This window comes from Triticum dicoccoides, chromosome 7A (genome assembly GCF_002162155.2).
Source record: "Triticum dicoccoides isolate Atlit2015 ecotype Zavitan chromosome 7A, WEW_v2.0, whole genome shotgun sequence".
NCBI lineage: Eukaryota > Viridiplantae > Streptophyta > Magnoliopsida > Poales > Poaceae > Triticum > Triticum dicoccoides.
In genome coordinates this window covers 742,551,619-742,570,824 of record NC_041392.1, presented here as the reverse complement: position 1 = coordinate 742,570,824, position 19,206 = coordinate 742,551,619, and the positions used below count along the sequence as shown (strand labels likewise).

The window sequence follows — 19,206 nt, the reverse complement described above, 5'->3', positions numbered from 1 at the left end:
ACTAACTCGGATGAAAAAGTTTTTTATATGAAAAATCATCTACTCGAAAAGTTACATCCAAATTGTGGGGCTTTAGGCCCCGTTAAACATTTTCAAAATCCTCAAAAACCTGATAGAAAAAAAGTTACGGGGCTTTTAAGATCTAGAGTGGAAAAAATTGAAAAATATTCAAACAGTGGGCGAACTGTGGTCAAACAATGGTCAAACTAATTATTCTAGAATATTAGTGTTACTAAATAATTATTTTAGTTATTTCAATTTTGGTCAAATCTGGTCAAACTGTGGTCAAACAATGGTCAAACTAATTATTCAAGAAATATTAGTGTTACTAAATAATTATTGTTTTTTAAAACAATAGTTTCAAACTCAAACAGTGAAATGTGTCACTTCATGCTCAAGCAAAATTCCTGAAGGTTAATAGGATTGACATCTTACTATTGTCAGGAAAACAACAAGTGCAGACTTGGAGCGAGAGAGAATAGAACCCGAAAGTTAAGCGTGTTCAGGCTGGGGGAGTGTGAGGATGGGTGACCGTTCGGGAAGTTAGATGATTTGGAATGATGAGGGGTGATTAGAGGATAAATTGAGAAGTGATGAGGGATGATTAGAGGATAAATTGAGAAGTGATGAGGGGTGGTGATTACAGACTAGAGGTTAAAATAATTCAAAAGTTTGAAAATAAAAAAATTCAAAAAAAATTCAAAATTTTTTTTCAAAAAAAAATCATAAAATTTCCTTTAGTCCCGGTTGGTGTTACCAACTGGGACTAAAGGTGGAGCTCCACGTGGCCGCGCCCTTTAGTCCCGGTTCTGGATTGAACCGGGACTAAAGGGTCAGGGCATTAGTACCGACACTTTAGTCCCGGTTCAGGAACCGGGACTAAAGACCCTTACGAACCGGGACTATAGGCCCTTTTTCTACCAGTGAATGTTTCCTTTCCTCCTGTCGATAATAGCTTCTCTTTTCATCCACTCACCAACTGATTGATGTGGTCAATTAGATACTCAAAGCAATTACTTGTATCTAGTCCCACTAAAGCTGGAAGTCTCTGAGGTATTTAAAATTCAACGATTATGTGATTATCCCCAAATTTTGGCACACAGCTATCTTGTCATGTACAGAAATATTCAGGCTAAACAATATACTTGACTTTGCATCTCTGCACCACGCTATATATACAAGAGATGGTCACCCACCCACTTGCAACCATTTTTGTGCAACTTTAAATTTCACTTGCAAATTGCATTTGAATCAGTGAAGGAGTTTGAAATGAGATATGATTCCAAAGGTGATCAAGCATTGCAAATCAAAATGACTTAGCTTAAACACGAGGGTCGCTGTAGCTCATTACAGATGGGTGCTACACAAGCGCTCGTACATACGCGCATACACTCACCCATATGAATGCACACACACACTACCCCTATGAGCACATTCGAGAAATTGGGCCGGCATATCATCTTGAGACTGAAAGCGCATCGGCGAAAATCCTAAAATAAATACAGAAATAATGCGAGCACCAGAATTTAAACCTGGGCTGGGGATGCCACTTTACCTGCTTGCTGGCTTCCGCGTGCTTCTTTTGGTCGGAGGGCGGCCTATTGGAGCCTCGTCGGCTCCGTTCTTTCCTTCTGATGCGCCGTCGTCTGATGGGAGGCAGTTTAGTATTAGCCGAGCTTCTGCAGGCTTGATGGAGATGGCGCAGCGAAGCCGCCGCCCCAAGTGGTTCGTCTCCGGTTGGTGCTGTGTTTAAGGACTAGATTGATTTTCTATTTTCTGTTCTGGAGTCCTCTTTGCAAAAAGCAAGGACTGCTCTGTAATTTTCTGTGCTATGTTGGTCCTTGTGTAATTGGTGCTTGTACTGTTGGCAGAAATATCTAATGCACATTCGGGGTCCTTCGAGACCCCTCTTGTGTTTAATTTAAAATAAAAACACTGAACCTGACCCACGCGAGTAGATGCAGTGGGACGGGCTGGGTCAGATAGAGGAACGTTGAACGTTATCATCTTCCTGTGTCCATGTGATACCGCAATAATTTACTGCACGCATAGACTAGCAACCACTGTTTCGAGTCTTGGCATGTGAGCGGTGTAAGAAACAGCAGCTGCACTTTCTCAGTCACTCACTCTCTCCGTCTCTCGCTCTCTCCCTCTCTCCTGGAGCCGCCGCCTGCACAGCGCCACAGTCGCCGGCCGAGCACGCCACCGTCGACACCGTCCAAGGGAGGACAACGCCGTTACACTGCTAACACCCCGCATCGCAACCGTGCACGGAGGCCTCGGCGCGTCGGAGAGCGAGCCACGTGGAGGGATCTGGACTGGGGAAGCACCGCCGCCCGTGCTGTGGTTGAAGCCGCCGGGGAATGGTGCGCTGCTCCCGTCGACCGCAGTCTGCACAATCCCGTCGGCGAGTCTCTCAGATCTGTCTCTTCCACCTTTTCTCTTTCTCGTCTTATCCTTCTCTCCTCGGTACAGTATGTTCTCACGGTCAACCATGGCTACTTGCAGGCTTGCAGTCCGAGCCTGACCAAGCTAATGGGAGGGAGATGCACACTAGCTAGCTGATCAAGCATTGAGCGTCACAAGCCATCCGTTCTTGCTGATCCGAGTCTGACGACCAAACTATTCCCTGTATTTGAGGGGGTATCGAAGAAAGGGGCGATGGCGCAGTCGGCTGTGAGCACCGTGCTCGGGACCGTGGGCAGTCTTGCAGTCCAGGAGACCACATTCTTGTGTGCAGTCAACCTTGAAGTGGGGTTGTTGAAAGATGAACTGATGAGGCTGAAGGCCTACCTCAAAGATGTTGATAGCAAGTGGAGATCAGGAAATGCAAGGGTTGCAGTCTTGGTGAGCCAGATCAGGGATGCGGCTTATGAAGCTCAGAACATCATTGAAGCTGCAGATCACATGGCGAAGAGAAACAGGCTCAAGAAGGGATTCATGGGTGCTATTTCAAGGTATGCTCGCCTACCGACTGACTTGGTCGCCCTTCGCAAAATCGGTGTTGAAATTCAGCATGTAAGAAGGAAGCTCAATGAGATTTTTGCAAGTGCGGAAAAACTGAATATTAATTTGGATAATAATGTTCTAGTTGAGGATGAGTCTCCACAAGATGATGGACCTATACATCAAAACTCTGAAGATGATGTTGTCATGGTTGGTTTTGAGGATGAGCACGAAGAAATAGTGGACAAGTTAGTTGACAATGATTACCTGCTTAGTGTTGTGTCTATAGTTGCCATGGGTGGGGCAGGAAAAACAACACTTGCTAGAAAAGTCTACACTTCATCTAGAGTTAAGGAGCACTTTGACACACTTGCTTGGGTGACTGTATCTCAAAAGTTCAAGGGTGTTGATTTACTAAAGGATATTATGAAACAAATCACAGGGCACAAGGACGAGTCTGTTGACCAAATGAAAGAGTATGAGGTGGGAAAGAATATTATGAAACAAATCACAGGGCACAAGGACGAGTCTGTTGACCAAATGAAAGAGTATGAGGTGGGAAAGAAGATCAATGAATTTCTATCACAAAAAAGGTACCTAGTAGTTCTTGATGACGTTTGGGAAACAGATACATGGGAGAAATTAAACAGAACGATTAAAGTCTTTCCAGATGAAACTAATAGTAGTAGAGTGCTGTTAACCACACGAAAGGAAGATGTCGCAAATCATGTTCAGATGCCAACCCATGTTCATCATTTGAAGAAGTTGGATGAAGAGAAAAGTTGGGATCTTTTTAGCAGCAAAGCTTTACCACCATACAAAAGGTATGCCATACGTGATGTGGACGAGTTTGAAAAGCTTGGGAGAAAGCTTGCAAAGAAATGTGATGGATTGCCACTTGCACTTGGAGTTTTGGGAGGTTATCTGTCTAAAAATCTAAATGCACAAATATGGTCCGATATACTCTCTGATTGGCCAGCAACCAAGGATGGACAAATGATGAGTGTCATACTGGCACGCAGTTACAAGGACCTACCGAATCATCATTTGAGATCTTGTTTACTTTATTTTGCTGCTTTTCCTGAGGATTATGAAATACATGTGCCGCATCTTATTGAGTTGTGGATAGCAGAAAGTTTCATTCCAGATACACCAAACCATACACTAGAAGAAACAGCACGGAGCTATGTAATCGAGTTGGCTCAGAGAAGCTTGGTCCAAGTTGTTGACAGAAGTACGACACATGGATGGATAGACAGAATAAGGATTCACGATATCTTGCATGACTGGTGCATACAAGAAGCAAGACAAGATGTTTTTCTTGATACCAGCAACAAAACTGTAGGTCAGCCTTTGTCTCCTGATCTCTTCCTATTAATTGATTCAATTTTCTATTTTGCTATATGTACTTATATATGGCTAGCTTCTGCCTGACATGTGGTGCACTCTAAAAAAATTTGCAGACCAAGCTGGTGCATCATCATCATCATCTGATAACTTGATATCTTATCGTTTTAGTTTTCAAACTTCGAGTTATCAGATTTTACCTGCGACACCTAATGTCCGAAGTTTGCTTGGCTTTAAACTCTCATCAGTGTCCCTTCCTAAGCTGAGATTCCTGAGAGTTCTTTGCATTGAAGATTCAGCACTAAATGATTTCTCGACTGTAATTGGTGGGTGCATTCACCTAAGATTGCTTAGGTTGAGAAATTGTCATGGTGCGGCGCTCCCTTCTTCAATTGGCAAACTCCTTTACTTGCAGACTATAGATCTCAAACACACACAACTTGAGTCAGTGGTACCAAACTCTCTGTGGGATATCCCTACTCTAAGGCATGTTTACCTTGACAATGGGTTTTCTCCACCGCCACCTGCAAGGAGTGTGCGACTGCAGCCGAAAGAGCTACAGAGCTTTGTGTTGCATCTTTATCCTGTTGGCACTGATTTCCGCTGTCATGACATGATGATTTTCTTGGGCCAGCTGAATCAACTAACAACGGTCTCCTTGTCGATGCAACCCAATATACCAGCCGAGGTGCTCAACATATTTGCAAACATGCCTCACCTGGTCGATATTAGTCTCGGCCAATTTGATGTGCTCGATAAGCTGCCTGCCGAGTTCCCACAAAGCGTACGCTCTCTTTTTCTATCTGCTGATGTCATAAAACAAGACCCGATGCCGATCCTGGAGAAGCTTCCCTGTCTTGTGGTGTTGAGGTTGTGGGGGTACAAAGGCCAGACCGTGTGCTGCTCTTCCCAAGGGTTTCCTCGGCTGCAAGAGTTAGAACTTGGTAATTTTTCCACCGAGGTGTGGAGGATGGAGGAAGGGGCAATGCCAAAGCTCTCCCACCTGACACTTCAGTCCTGCAAGAAGATCAGCAAGCTTCCCGTGGGGTTGCTGCACCTTCCGTCTCTCGATCACCTGGAGCTGGCCTTTATGACCCAGATTTCTGAAGATGACATCACACTAAATGAGCTGCGGCGGAAAGGATGCGAGGTATACATACATATACGCAGCTTAGGCATAGTTAATTTGCCACACCTTATGAGCACGCTTTGTTTACTGCAGATCTGTGGGGCGCGATGAATTCATCTTCAGTCTCGTCTAAAATATGGCACTCTCCCGATTCATTCTTGAACCCATCTCCCTCCTCCCAATCCTCATAATATCCTGCTTTCCTTCTCCCTCCCTTGAAGGACACCATGGGCGATCGATACGACAGCCTCCCTCCTCCAGTGGCCCCTCGCTCCTCCTGCTCCGTCTAGAATCGAGATCCGCCCTCCCGATGCCAATGTCGCCGCCTCCTCGTCCTCCGATGCCGTCGGCCGTGTACAAGATGGAGCTGAGGTGGTCTCGGAGAGGCTGCTGCCCATCGCTCCTCTCCACCACCAGCCGCCTGCACCTCCCCCGAACTCCAAGTCTCTTTCCCTGGCGGCAGAGAGAGATGGTGCTAATCCTCCAAGATGTCTGTTGCATTTATTTTCTTTCATGTACAAAGGTGTCAGTTCATTTTCAGTGCAAAATGTACATAGAGTCCAGAAACTGGGTTGTACAGAGCCGTGCATGCCTATACCTTACTTGCTCATAACAAATCCATATGCATCGATGAATAATTTTTTCTCGACAGAAAAGCCTTCATGGCTAGCTTTATTAAAATTAAACAACGCTTACATCGTCTCCTATATGTTCAAGAATAAATATAGGAGGTAGTCCAATCACAAGTTTGGTGGATCAACACATGAGCTACCATGTTCGATTCCCGATTACAATGTTCTGGCCTTTCCAAAATCATGTACTGATTATGCACTGAAATTATGTGGCCCCTATGCATGGTCATGCGCTGAAATCTGCACAAACGAGCGACTGCATCTACGTGTACTCGGATGTTGCATATTTTTCTTTGTCTGTTCCCTCTGTTCTAATTATGGGGATTCGGTTGCAGTAAACATTTGAATCATGTACTATGAAGAACAAGCTCCTTGACATTTGTTTCCGCAGACCAAACGGGGTATACCACCGCAGGGTACCCTGAATCATGGTTCGTGTTTATGCTTGTTTGGGTCTGATCAACCGAGAAAACTATGAAAACCTTTCACACCGCTTCCACTCGGCATCATCAATCAACTCTAGCATGTACGTTTTTAATACCTGAAAAGCCACCAAGTATTTGTCTTCAAGGCTGTATATACGGATCAGCGATACAAAATTCAGAGTTTCGCTACAGATTTAGAATATTCAAAAAACAGAGCTGGATGTCCTGGCCTCTACAAAATTAAACATTGTCCACTGAACACATCAGGATCCCAAACAACACTCTAGCTAGATTCTTCTACTTGTAATCACACTCAACCCAAGTTCTTGGTTTCTTCCGATGCGGTGTTTATGCTTGTTTGATTTCTACTGAAGAAATGCTCACACGTTATGACATAACTCGCATGCAGTGCAAGATGGGCAGGAGAGCAGCATCCCTCTCTATTTAACTCCATACTTGTTTGCATCCTCCACTAAGATAGGAATACGGTATAAGATAATCAGGGGGGTCCAACTCAACTTTTTGCTGGAGATTAACTAAACTACAGAGTATTAAAGAGCTTTTGCCCATCTCAATCATGGCATCATGGAGGGGAGCTTTCTTGCTTTAATTTCCTTATTAATTATTCTTGCAGTCATGCTGCAGTAAAGAAAGATTCTATTCTAAAAAATAACATATCCGTTGGTTCCTAAAAGGAAAGCTCACACCATCCTTCAGAGAACAAGCATTCTTGCATGGGGAAGTGCTATTCTGAGCTCGAGCTCAGATGCACTCAATATCACAGTCGTTCGCTAGCATCAAGATTCACAACTTCCCATATATATTCCTATGTATTCGGCCAATCTATTTCCGGAGCGGGGCCCGCCTACCTACCCCAATTAATGTCACGGGCGTCATCCCAGAGTAACCGGCTCAGACGGGCCTGCAACCAAGGGCCACGGCTCAGCCCCCATCCCACTAACGGCCGCCGTCCACACCAGCCCCTTGATTTGCTGCAACTCACCAACCACCCCCTCCTCAAGATCCTTCCTGCTCTTCTCCTCTCCTCATTCTCTTCAACCAACGCGCCGCAAGAAACCAGATCGCCGGTCATGACCTCCTCATCTTCTTCCTCGCGCCCTAGGGAGATACTCCTGCTCATTCCTTGTCCTGATTGTGGTGGCTAGGTCGTCACCTTCGTCGTCCCGGCCCTCCCGGGCTGGAGTCCGGTTCTACAAGTGCTTCAACAAAATGTAAGATTTCAGTTCCACAAACATAATACGTGCTTTCTGATACTAGATTTACCTTGTTTTGCCCCATGCCCGCAGGCTGTACTCTGTTCATTCATGAGATCCAGTTACACGTACCTGCCGGAGCTGAGTCGCCATGGCCTCTCCCACCGGCACGGATTGCAGCAGCCTCTATCAGTGCATGCAGCTTCGTCTCTCCACCAGTGATCTCGCCGGGAGCAGCATTTCCCTGCCGGCACCGAGATCGAGCACCAAGCCCCACATCGGCAGATCTACCTGCTCAGCCACAGATTCAGCAGATGCACATTGGTGACCACCTGCTTGTCCTGGCGTTGTTGGTCCTAATTTTGGGCAGCAAACCAGTTAAACGGTCCTTTAGCTAATTAGCCTGAGTGTTGTCCCAAATGTACCACGAACTATGCAATCTGTCATTTAGATTTGGAAGTACGCGCTAAGCCCTTTGTCATCAGCCCTGATGGTTCTTTTGTGTCTGTATATAGTCTGCTGTAATCATGGGTTCTACTAATAAAATACGACCGGCGCCACACATGGAGTGGTACTAAGCTCTGCAAATCATTGCGCCTGCGTTTTTTTTTCAAGTTCCACCAGCTACAGTTTTTTTTTAACTTTGAGACCTTTTTCTAACAACACTTTGACACTAGTCACATCACTACCTTGGTCTACGTGCTGACCGACCACCGTATACATTCACTAGCTACACCGGCTGATCAAGTACATCACACCCACTCGATCTACATGCATGCTGCGCAGTGTGCCATCTAAGGTTTGATTTGGTTCTCCTGATGTTTGTCGCGCATGCCGCGCAGTTGGTAGACCAAGGTTTTTCCTACCCAAATCAGATGTTCATGCCAAACTGAATTTTATTGTCAGTGATGCATCTTAGTTTGTCGATCTCTCCATTATGCAGTACTTTCAGAGACCATTCCACGCACATATATTATCATATCTAATTATATTCTCATCAGAAGTAAGATATCATGCTCTACCATCTATTAGTACCGCTAGATCTGATTGATTTATTAACAAGAATTATTATGTGCTCATGTATTAGATGACCAAATTGCTCTGCCAACATCTGCTCAAACGTCAACCAAGGACTGTTGTAAATTAAGGATTTTTAACTACAAACCTTTTTGCATGTAAGCCAGCAGATGTGATTATATCCAGCATTACTGCATAACTGTGCACAAAGGAAGTTGTTGACATCAGTATTTTTCCAAACATTTCACAGGAATCTTTATTTGACCAGTCCTACGAGTCACAGTTACATTTTCAAGATTTTTCATGCTTTCTATGACTGGTCAATCTTACTGTCCTTATTCCTTACTGGGGGAGACGGCTGCTGAGGACGTACCCACACGTAGCCATACATCAGAACACACCGGAGACCCCCCAGCACCAACATCACATATCTCTGCTAAGCATGCCGTAGAAGTTACTGAGTCCTTTGATGAATTCAAGCGATGGCTTGCTACCACTATTCTAGCAGATCAACCCAGAAGCAACAGTATGGGAAATGTACTCTTTTGCTGAGAGAACTATAAAGAATCATCATAATCCTAATCAGGAATTTTAGGTGCTTATCAGCATCACATTGATATTGCTGATGAAATGCGCCGACTAATCAAAGGCTATACCACCGAATCTTAACCGGAGGACTGCCACCCTCCCCGCCATGCCGAATTATTCATTTTTTGGAAAATTATGTGCACCTTCAACATTTCCAACATCATCTTTGCTACAAATGCATGACTGTCGACCATCCAGGCTTGCACTAACCTGATGAACCACTGAAATGTGTATCCAGGTTCGCTCTCGCGACGCTCAATTCTCCCACATGGGCTACTCCCGATATCGGCTGGTCCCAGGGCCTTTGTGAGTCCCATGTCCGTGCGGAGCAGCGTCTGCAATTGCAGAACATTTATGTTTACTATCTAAAGAAAACTAGTCCTTACAAAATATGGTGGTCACGGGCATCACGGAGGCACGTACCAACTCCACCGCGTGCTGCACTCCTGACATGGCTGACGGTGGTTCTTCCACCCTCCTTTGACCTCGCCGCCACGATGTCATTTGCAACTAATGTATCCAAACCATCTACGTTGCTACCAGGTAGATGTGCAGGCTCGTGATCATCTTCGCTTGCTGCATTCCATCATCACTAGAACTGTCTTCACTCAGGATTTCGATGGGCATATCGTCTCCACAGTGTTCGAGAACCTCACTCTCCTCTGCCCCTTGGATCCCGTTTCCGACTTCTTCCCTTTCCGCCTCCAAGACCACTTCATGGAATTCATGTTCCCTGCCCTGGAGGCACCACCAACGCACCCCCGTCCTGCAAAGCAAAGTTGTTGTTAGTAAATATTCAAAGTGCATTCTCAAAACACAAATTTAAAATTTTCTTCCATGTATGAACTCTCCCCGGCATGTTCATTCACCTGAACAGCTGCATCTACATTTGCAAGAGCAGCTAAATCACTGTCAGCATATTTCACAGTTGTGGTACTGTTTCTACTTGAAAAAATTGTAACCCTATGGCATGATACGCTCAATATCTACTCTACTCTGTTTAGTAACCTACCTCTACGCCCACCCTCCATGGGGCTTCTTTCCCGACCTGCAGGTTTTGCCGCCTGAGCAAGAATTCTGTTTGCTGGCACATTGGTGATCTGAGCTTCAGTAGCTGCAGAAACACACAAATGGCTTAGATGACTACTAAAAAACGGCTTAGATAACTGTTGTCCAGTTTATGACCACCATGATTTACTGTATCTCATTTTCCTTCAGCCGCACTTACCATTTTGATCATACAGTGTTTGATACATCATTGCAACCTTGGTGTCTTTTTCCTCTTGCTCCCTTAACTTACGGTGCTTCTCAACAAGTGAATCATTATCCGTGCCTGAGACTTCTTGGTGCCCATCTTTTTTGCCATACATTTCCTGATACATCTTCATGACCTCTGCATCTTTCTCCTCTTGCTCTCTCAACCTTCTATCTGTCTCAACCAGTTTAGCATGCTCAGGATCAGACCACTCTTCAAAATTAACTTCATCGTTGCGTTCACTGTCAGAGATGTCAATAATCCCTTCAACCAAACCCATCTGCACATTCAATGCCGATGCACGGGATTCTCTCTCCATCTGATCTGCAAAAAACATGCACAAAATATTAAGCACACACTTAACAATTACTTTCTCATGTCGGCGTCAATAATATTTTTCAAAACAAACATTTTCTTTGTGCTCACATTTCACATCCAGTTCTGCTTGAAGTTGCAGCAAGCTGATCATTTAGATGCCCAGCAGCATTTCTGCCTAATCTCAAAAGGCTGTCATGTAAGGATGTGTTCTCATCTTGTATTTGTCCAGCAGCATTTCCCATCCTCTCTCAAATTCCTAACAGCCTTCTGAAACACACTGATTCGAGTTGAGCAAGGTGTCCTGCTTGGTGCAGCAGCACCAATCCTCAGTCTGCAAACACCAAATAGTAAGCATGAATTATCTGAATGCACTGTACTTACTCCTCTGAACCCAGAGAGCTATAGCTCCCTGATTTCTTTAGTGCAGTCAATTTTTCTTTATTAAAATCTATGTATCTCTCGTATGAAGGAGTTTTCAACTGAATGCAGCGAACTAACTACTCTGACCCCTGAAAGCTATAGGCGCCTGATTTTTTTAGTGTTGTCAATTTATGTTTACTAAAATCTTTACATGTCTGATGACAGAAGGAAGTTTTTCCTTATCTGAATGTCAATTATCTGAATGCAGTGTACTAACTCCTCTGAACCCAGAAAACTATAGCTACCTGAATTCGCTACTACTGTCAATTTTTTTCTTTACTAAAATCTTTGCATCTCTCATATCAGGGAGTTTCAAATGAATGCAGTGTGCTAACTATTTCTGAATCCAGAAAGCTATACCTGCCTGGTTTCTGCACTGTTGTCAATTTTTATTTACTAAAATCTTTGCATCTCTGATGGCATAAGGAAGCTTTTCCACTGACCTCTTATTCCATCGGGGTACCTGGGGATTCATCTTCCCCGTCGAGAGCTCAGAGCCTCGGACGTCAGATCCCTTCTGCCCGCTGTGGCCTCCGCCGCTCACAAGATCTGTGCTTCGCCGCTCTCCGCCGCCATCTACTGTTCCGGCAGCCTCTGCTGCTCCGGCACACCGTCATCCGCAACTAGAGGCGCAGGCACCAACCCCTCTCCTACCTCCTCAAGCAGAGCAGATCTAAATCATGCGAGAAAAGCAACCGCAGTCAACAAGCTAAACCAACACCCAAAGAGTGCAGACAATCTCGCCGGCGGAAAGAGGATCCACGTACCTGCCTATTGGTTGCATCAAAAACTCCATGGTGGATCGCCGCCGCCGCTCCAGACCTCTATCTCCCCGTCGTCGCCTTCAAAACGCCACTCGCTTTGCAAGACACGACGCTGGACCCTCCATTCAATTCGACTCTGGGGCGGCCAGACGGAAAAGCAAACTTCCCGATCCACGGATCAGACGGCGGCTTCGATTCTGATCCATGGAACACCGTCCTGGCAGGAAACTGCCGTCCGTCCGAGCGTTACCTCCGGCCCACTACACAACGCTGCCACGTACGTATTACGCAACAGTACTCAATTTCTGAAAGACCACCGACGCTCGTATAAAACTACAGGCACAAATCTGGAGACGCTAACCAACGATGTGGATAACGAGCGCATTTGAGCTCGCGCTCGGTTACTCCACGTCTCTTGCATGCTCCTTTTTCAGATACAATCTTCCATCACGTATACATGCACACATACTATGCTCTGCTCTCTTCTCTGTCATTGATCTGGAAACAATAAGTAGTTCAAAGCCAAACACCATGCCATCCTAAGCCACACCTACATCTGCATTCCTTTGTCCACTTACCTCTGATTGATACACTAGTAGAAAAACGACCTTATGTTCACCTCATTAGTACCGGTTCAATTACGAATCGGCACTAACGTGCCCATTAGTGCCGGTTCCAACGGCTAGGCGGGCGGCACTCATTAGTCCCAGTTCGTGTTGAACCTCTAGTACTGGTTCGTGCCACGAACCGGGACTAAAGAGGTGGTTGCAGGCTGGGTCCCCACCAACACCTTTAGTCCCGTTTCGTGGCATAAACCGATACTAGAAGCTCACCTTTAGTCCCGATTTGTATCATTAACCGGGACTAAAAATGTTCCTATATAAACCCTTCATCGAGCCCGAGCTCTCTGTCCTTCCCCTTTCCTCTCCTCTCTGTTCTTCCTCTCTCGAGCGCATCCTTCATTTTGCCCAAAAATTGTCAAGATTTGAAGGCCTTCCGTCCATCCATGTGATCACAAAGGATAGCAACTTTGTCCTTTCATCTCTCATTGCTAGATTAGCTCTTGCAATGCTCTATAAGTATAGTGATTTGTGGGTTTTAGTTTTGGAGTAATTATTATATGTGGTAGTTTATTTTATTTATATGCAATTTGAGCTCAAAATTAACTCTTAGTTTGCATACGTAGGTGTGGTTTAATTTGTGCCTTCCCGTCCTAACCACCATCGACCGCCCGCACCGTTCCGTCGCAGGCACACCTTGATGAGCCTCTTGTTCATATCTTTTTTATACAAAAAAAATTATGTTTGTGTGATTTAGATATATAGTTACTTGTATAATTTTCTTACCCGCACGTCGTTGTTTGTTATACATAGTGCCATGGTTTTGATATCCGTCCCCGTCGGCCCTCGTCCGGTTTATTATTCGGATGTGGTATATTTTCTTTTATAACTATTTGTTGCATTTCGTGTTTATGACAAATTATGCCCATCAAGTTGACATAGATATTTTTATCTAAGAGGTACGTGAACCGGAAATTCCAACCGACCCTCTTGTCGAGAGGTTAAATTTAGTTGAAAAAGAAAACGAGTATTTGAAAGAAAAATTGAAAAAAATTGAAGAAGAGAAGATGAAACTGGAGTTGTATGTTGGCGATGTCGTTGATGATCACAAGATCAAGATGGAGAAAATGCGCTTGAAGATTAGAAAGATCAGAAAATATGCCATTGATAGTGAGGCTTGGTATCATTATGTTGTTGGATCAATTGTTACCCTAGTATCAATTTTGATCGCATTTGTTGTTGCATTTGAATGCTTTAGCTAGAGAGTTTGTATGTTGTTGCATTTTTTGGAATAATGCAGCAAAGCTTCTACATATATTAACATAATGCAGTAATTACTTAGGTACAACTTCAACTATAAATGCATACATCTCCAACTAACATCTAAAATTTCATTACTACCTGAACAACAACAAAAATTATAGATGAATCAAGTATCATCTAAATCAATTCATTGGCACATCAAAATTAATGCATTCCAATCTGTTTTCATCAAGTAGCATTGAACCACAGATCAAATCTAATAATCATATATGTCTGCAGCATTGAACTACAGATCTAATACTCATACATTGTCTATTTGTCCTTAGATTCCCTCGTAAATAATGTGTCCAACCTCATACTAATTAAAATCTAAGAAGCAAAATTTCAACTACTAATCTAATAAGCATCTGAAAAAACCACATCCCTCAATCCGGCTACTTATAACCTAATCTAATAATCATATGTGGTCCACCATTCTTGCACGAATCAAATACAGAAAACCCTAATGCATAGAAAACCCTCCATCCAACTAATCTAACTGAAGAAACTTCTGGCCAAACCCTATAATCTCAAAACTACCAACTAAAAGGGGTAAGCAATTACCTTCTGCTCCACTTGCTCCTCGCCAGAGCAGGCCTCCACCTTGTGTGCCTCGCCAGAACCTGCCTCCACCTTCTCCACCTTCTGCGCCTCGCCGGAGCTCGCTAGAGCGGGCGCATCTAGCTGGACTGCGCCGCTCCAGCCCGCCTCCACCTTCTCCAGATCTACAGCATCTGCTGCAGCGCCCTGGACGCCGGCACCTCCCCTCACCCATGTGCCCACCACGACCTGTTGCGCCTGCGCCACCAGATCTACGCCTCAATCGAGGCGGTCGCTTCCTGCGTCCTCCATGGCGATGGAGGTGATGGAGAGGATGCGGTTGGGGAGAGGGAGACAATGCGGTGGGGGGAATGGCAACTTCCCATGACACGTGCTGCCCCACGCGTGGCCGGTTGCACGCGAAAACGAATCACCCGGCCGTATAAGAATACGACTATACGAATGCGCATACGAACTAGTCCGGCCGTACGGATCCCGCAGAGCTCCTCGACGGCTATACACACACGAGGGAGCGTTGAAGCACGTCCGTGAATGGTCTCGCATTGGGGACATGGTATGGTCTCTTTTATCTTTCGTTGCTACGGTCCTCTCTGCGGCCTTCTATATGTTTCATGTCCAATTGTTGTTGATGGTGTAGGCATTTTAATCTTTGGAAGCATTCAAGGCCCGACACAATGACAAGCTATTCACTCTTACGCATTGTTGGACGCACATCGACAATTGCCCTAAGTTCAAAGATCAATACCGTGAGCTTCAAAGGAAGAGAGGAAAGAAGATGGTCGCATTGGCCGAAGGTGGAGATGGTGAGGCGTTAAAGAGGCCGAAGGGCAAGACCAACTCCAAGATGGACGACAAGTGTGATGCATCATCTTTTGCCTTGCATCAGACTTTGCACGGCATGATGTCTCAAAAGGATGTGAGGGATGAGAAAAAGCGACAAATCAAGGACTAGCAAATGAAGCAATACCTAGACCTTCAAACGAAGAAGCATGAGATGGAGGAGGCGGCCAAGAAGAGGAAGATCGATATGGAGGAGGCGTCCTGGTAGAGGCAGCTCGACATCGAGGCCGCCAATGCCGCAACCAAAGCAAAGGAGGTGGCGCTAGCGATCATGAGCGCGGACTTGAGCAAGATGAGCGACAAGACGAGGAGGTGGTTCGAGGCCCGGCAGAACGAGATGTTCGACGCCCAGGGCCTGAACTAGGTGGTCTATTCAGACGTGGACGTTCTTTTTTGGAGGCTGGCATGGGTGCCGGCCACTAGATGTGTGTCGGCGAAGAACCTACTCATTTTTTGAAGGTTGGCTATGTTGCTGGCCGCTGGCTATGTTGCCGGCGAGAAAACTATTCATTTTGGAGCTTGGTTGGGTTGCCGGCCGCTGGCTGTGTTACCGGCGAGGTCGTGTAGGCTGGCTGTGTTGCCGGCATGAACTAGAGCAGCTGGCATGAACTACAGGTCATGGTTTTATTGCTCTGCGTTTGAAAAAGGAGGTGGACAGGATGCGGCAGATGGATGCGTCTGCGCGTTTGGCGCACGGCCACCGTATCCCAGAAAAGGCCCGGACACGACTCCATTGCCCGCCCCAAACAGACAAAATCCCGGCCAAACGGACGTTCGTTTGGGGTCGTGCGATGGAGTTAGCCTAAGCGTGCTTAATTGTTCATGTGTCCATCCGGGATAACTTTATAGGCGGCAATGGCGAGCGCTAGCCGTAGCCGCGGAGCATCTTCTCATCCGGACGGCAGCCCTTCTCCAGTGGCCGACCAAGAATTAATTTTCACAAACTACCCGACTTTGGCTAACCAGCCGAGTTAGCCATGTTTTCACTGATTGGATTCTTGGCCCTTGATTCTCTTTGTTTTCACCTTGCCTTGGACGCATAATATTGTAGGAAGCCATTGATGATTGGATTAATGGACGATGGGGACAGCGTGAATCCAAGCCACCCTGTCCTCAGCTTGTTACAAGCTGACCCACGATGTGCACCTCTTTTTTCTTAAAAAAAAAACGGTGTGTCCTAAAGGACCTTAAACTAGTATATTAAAAGCAAAATTGCTTTGCGTACGATTAGAAGTGCGTATAATTTCTGTACGACGTGATCTCACTCGTACGTGGAATTGAATCGAAATTGCTGTGCATACGATGAACAGTGCGTACGATTTTCGTACGACATGATCTCACTCGTCCATCCAACTGATCAAACGGCCGCTGACCACTGTCGTACGTACGTCGTAAAAAATTAGTCGTACGTGTAGCAGTTCTCGAATTGAATCGATGGCTACTGATAACTGATAAAAGTCGTATACAAGTTGTCGTATGTGTAGCAGGACTGTACTGAAAGTCTTGCTACATCTCAGTCAACGGATGGTCGGCAACTTGTTTGCTGTGGCCAAGAAGCTACTTGCTACACCTCGCGGCGTGGTGCCAGGAGGAAGTAGCAGGAGGTGCGGCGGCAGCGGCAGCTTGATCGACGGTGGCGGTGGGAACAAGTTGCAGCAGCGGCATGACCGGCAGCGGGGGCTCACGCTGCGGCGCCCGCTCTATTCCTTAGTGCAGGAGAAACTATCAGGATTGGCTAGCTAACAGGGCAAGGCAGGCTTCCAATGGGCTAAGTGGGATAGCCCGACTATTTTTTCTCCTATCCAATGGGATCCCACTGAAGCAATTTAAGTGGGATGGGCTAATTAGTCCCACTTAAATCCACTTTCACCTGCAGCCTGATGACTACTGCTTCCAGTGCATCCGGCTGGCTGCGCTGATGAGCGATGCATTCCGGAGCTCTCGGGCGGTATGCACACACAAGAACACACACTGACACACACATTCGCCGGTAAGATGACTTTCACTTTCTGACTTGGCTTCCGATGTTGGAATGTTGCCGATGCAGGGGTGGGCCAAGACGATCATCCTTGGAGTGGAAATGCATGCCAGCGCTTTCACCCTACCTTCACGGGAGATACTCCATGGGAAATGCGTCATGGGATCGCTCTTCGGAGGGGTGAAACCTAAGCAGGACATCCCGATTCTGGCCGACATGAACCTGAACAAGGTGACGCCCATCAGACTGATCATGCATATTGTTGATAATAGGGTCTAGGTTCGAGAGGTTTCGATTCAGAAAATTTTCCATGTATTTTGGTTTTTTGGACAACACAGGAGCTGGAGCTGGGTAAGTTCATTTTTTTTTTCGAAAAGGGGGGCTTCCCCGGCCTCTGCATCAGCATGATGCATACGGCCATCTTATTAAGCATAAAATAGTCCACAAAGTCTCCAAGTCTCAAGGTTGTCAACAAGAAAAGTAAGAAAAGGCTCACACAGAGCCCGAAGGCTAGATACACAAGCTAGCCAAAGCACTTATACATCACAGCCGTTTGGCTCCAAAATAGACAGGTAAACTAATTGCCTATCCTGTTACACGACCGCCATCCAAACCGGCTGAATATATCCCGAGCTACCATCTCCCATCGGATAGCAGCAGTAACCAAAAGCTCCCTGGCCTCCGTCGGAGTGAGTAGCGACCAGGAACGGATAAGAGCCGTTGCTCGGAAGATAACCTGCAAAACATGGATATTTGTTGATCTGTTAAAGACGAAGTCATTTCTGCAATTCCAAAGCGCCCACAAAAAAGCGCAAACCCCCAAGCGAATATGTTTTGCTAACCCGGGCTCTACCCTAGTTAGCCATGTCCCAAACAACATGTTAACCGACCTTGGTGGGGTAATATTGAAAGTGACTTGAATAGTCGTCCAAAGAATTCTAGCTAGTGGGCAGTCAAAGAAAAGATGTTTAATGGTTTCACCCTGATCACAGAAACTACACCTAGTAGGTCCTGTCCAATTACGCTTAATAAGATTATCCTTTGTTAAGATCACCTGTTTATGTAGAAACCACATAAACACCTTGATCTTTAAAGGAACTCTGACGTCCCACACATGCTTTGAAGTAGGAATCGAGCTGGAATTAATAACATCAACATACATTGATTTAACCGTGAATCCCCCCGACCTAGTGAGATTCCAGCGTAATTTATCAGGTTGTTGAGATAGTTGTACCTGCATCAGTCTCCTAACTAGATGCAGCCACTCTTCCCAACGATTGCCCACTAACGATCTTCTAAACTGGATATCCAGGGGTATCGAGGCGAAGACCGATGCAACCAAAGCATCGCGCCTTCGAACTATACGATATAGAGACGGATACTGGATTGCTAGGGGAGCCTCTCCAAGCCAAGTATCCTCCCAGAATCTCGTGCTTGCACCATTACCAACTAAATGCTTTGACCTCTGAAAAAATGAAAGCTTCACTTTCATAAGCCCTTTCCAAAAGGGTGAATCAGTTGGTCTAACCGACACCTGAGCCAAAGTTTTAGTTTGGAGATACTTGTTACGCAGGATTTGAGCCCACATGGCGTCAGTTCCTGAGGATAACTTCCACAACCACTTACTAAGAAGGCACCGGTTCTTGACTTCGAGATTCTCAATCCCCATACCCCCTTGGTCTTTCGGTCTACAAATGATATCCCACTTCGCTAACCGATATTTTCTCTTAGGCTCCTCCCCCTGCCAAAAGAACCTCGATCGATAGAAGTCCAGTCGTTTCCTAACTCCAACTGGGACTTCAAAGAAGGACAAAAGGAACATGGGCATGCTCGTGAGCACCGAATTAATAAGAATTAAACGGCCTCCATACGACATGAGCTTGCCCTTCCAACAACTTAGCTTCTTCTCG

The 19,206-nt window shown here is 45.7% G+C and overlaps 1 protein-coding gene and 2 long non-coding RNA genes across 4 annotated transcripts; 1 reads left to right on the top strand and 2 right to left on the bottom strand.

Moving 5' to 3' along the window:
* Positions 1 to 2,036: 2,036 nt before the first annotated feature.
* Positions 2,037 to 6,106, top strand: LOC119329867 (putative disease resistance protein At1g50180). Its single transcript, XM_037602962.1, has 3 exons — positions 2,037 to 4,291; positions 4,410 to 5,443; positions 5,516 to 6,106. Exons 1-3 carry the CDS (start codon positions 2,662 to 2,664, stop codon positions 5,531 to 5,533), a joined length of 2,682 nt encoding a protein of 893 aa, XP_037458859.1. The 5' UTR covers positions 2,037 to 2,661; the 3' UTR covers positions 5,534 to 6,106.
* A 1,927-nt stretch (positions 6,107 to 8,033) lies between these two features.
* Positions 8,034 to 10,651, bottom strand: LOC119331925. Of its 2 annotated transcripts, XR_005160714.1 has the most exons (5): positions 10,527 to 10,651; positions 10,311 to 10,412; positions 9,722 to 10,064; positions 9,509 to 9,633; positions 8,034 to 8,049 (listed from the first exon to the last, which is right to left on the bottom strand). It is a non-coding gene; the product is annotated as an uncharacterized LOC119331925 (long non-coding RNA). The 2 variants fall into 2 exon arrangements; XR_005160713.1 differs by lacking the exon at positions 8,034 to 8,049 and having other exon boundaries at positions 8,671 to 9,633.
* A 56-nt stretch (positions 10,652 to 10,707) lies between these two features.
* Positions 10,708 to 12,328, bottom strand: LOC119328669. Its single transcript, XR_005159078.1, has 4 exons — positions 12,059 to 12,328; positions 11,735 to 11,964; positions 10,980 to 11,202; positions 10,708 to 10,877 (listed from the first exon to the last, which is right to left on the bottom strand). It is a non-coding gene; the product is annotated as an uncharacterized LOC119328669 (long non-coding RNA).
* Between the last annotated feature and the right edge of the window lie 6,878 nt (positions 12,329 to 19,206).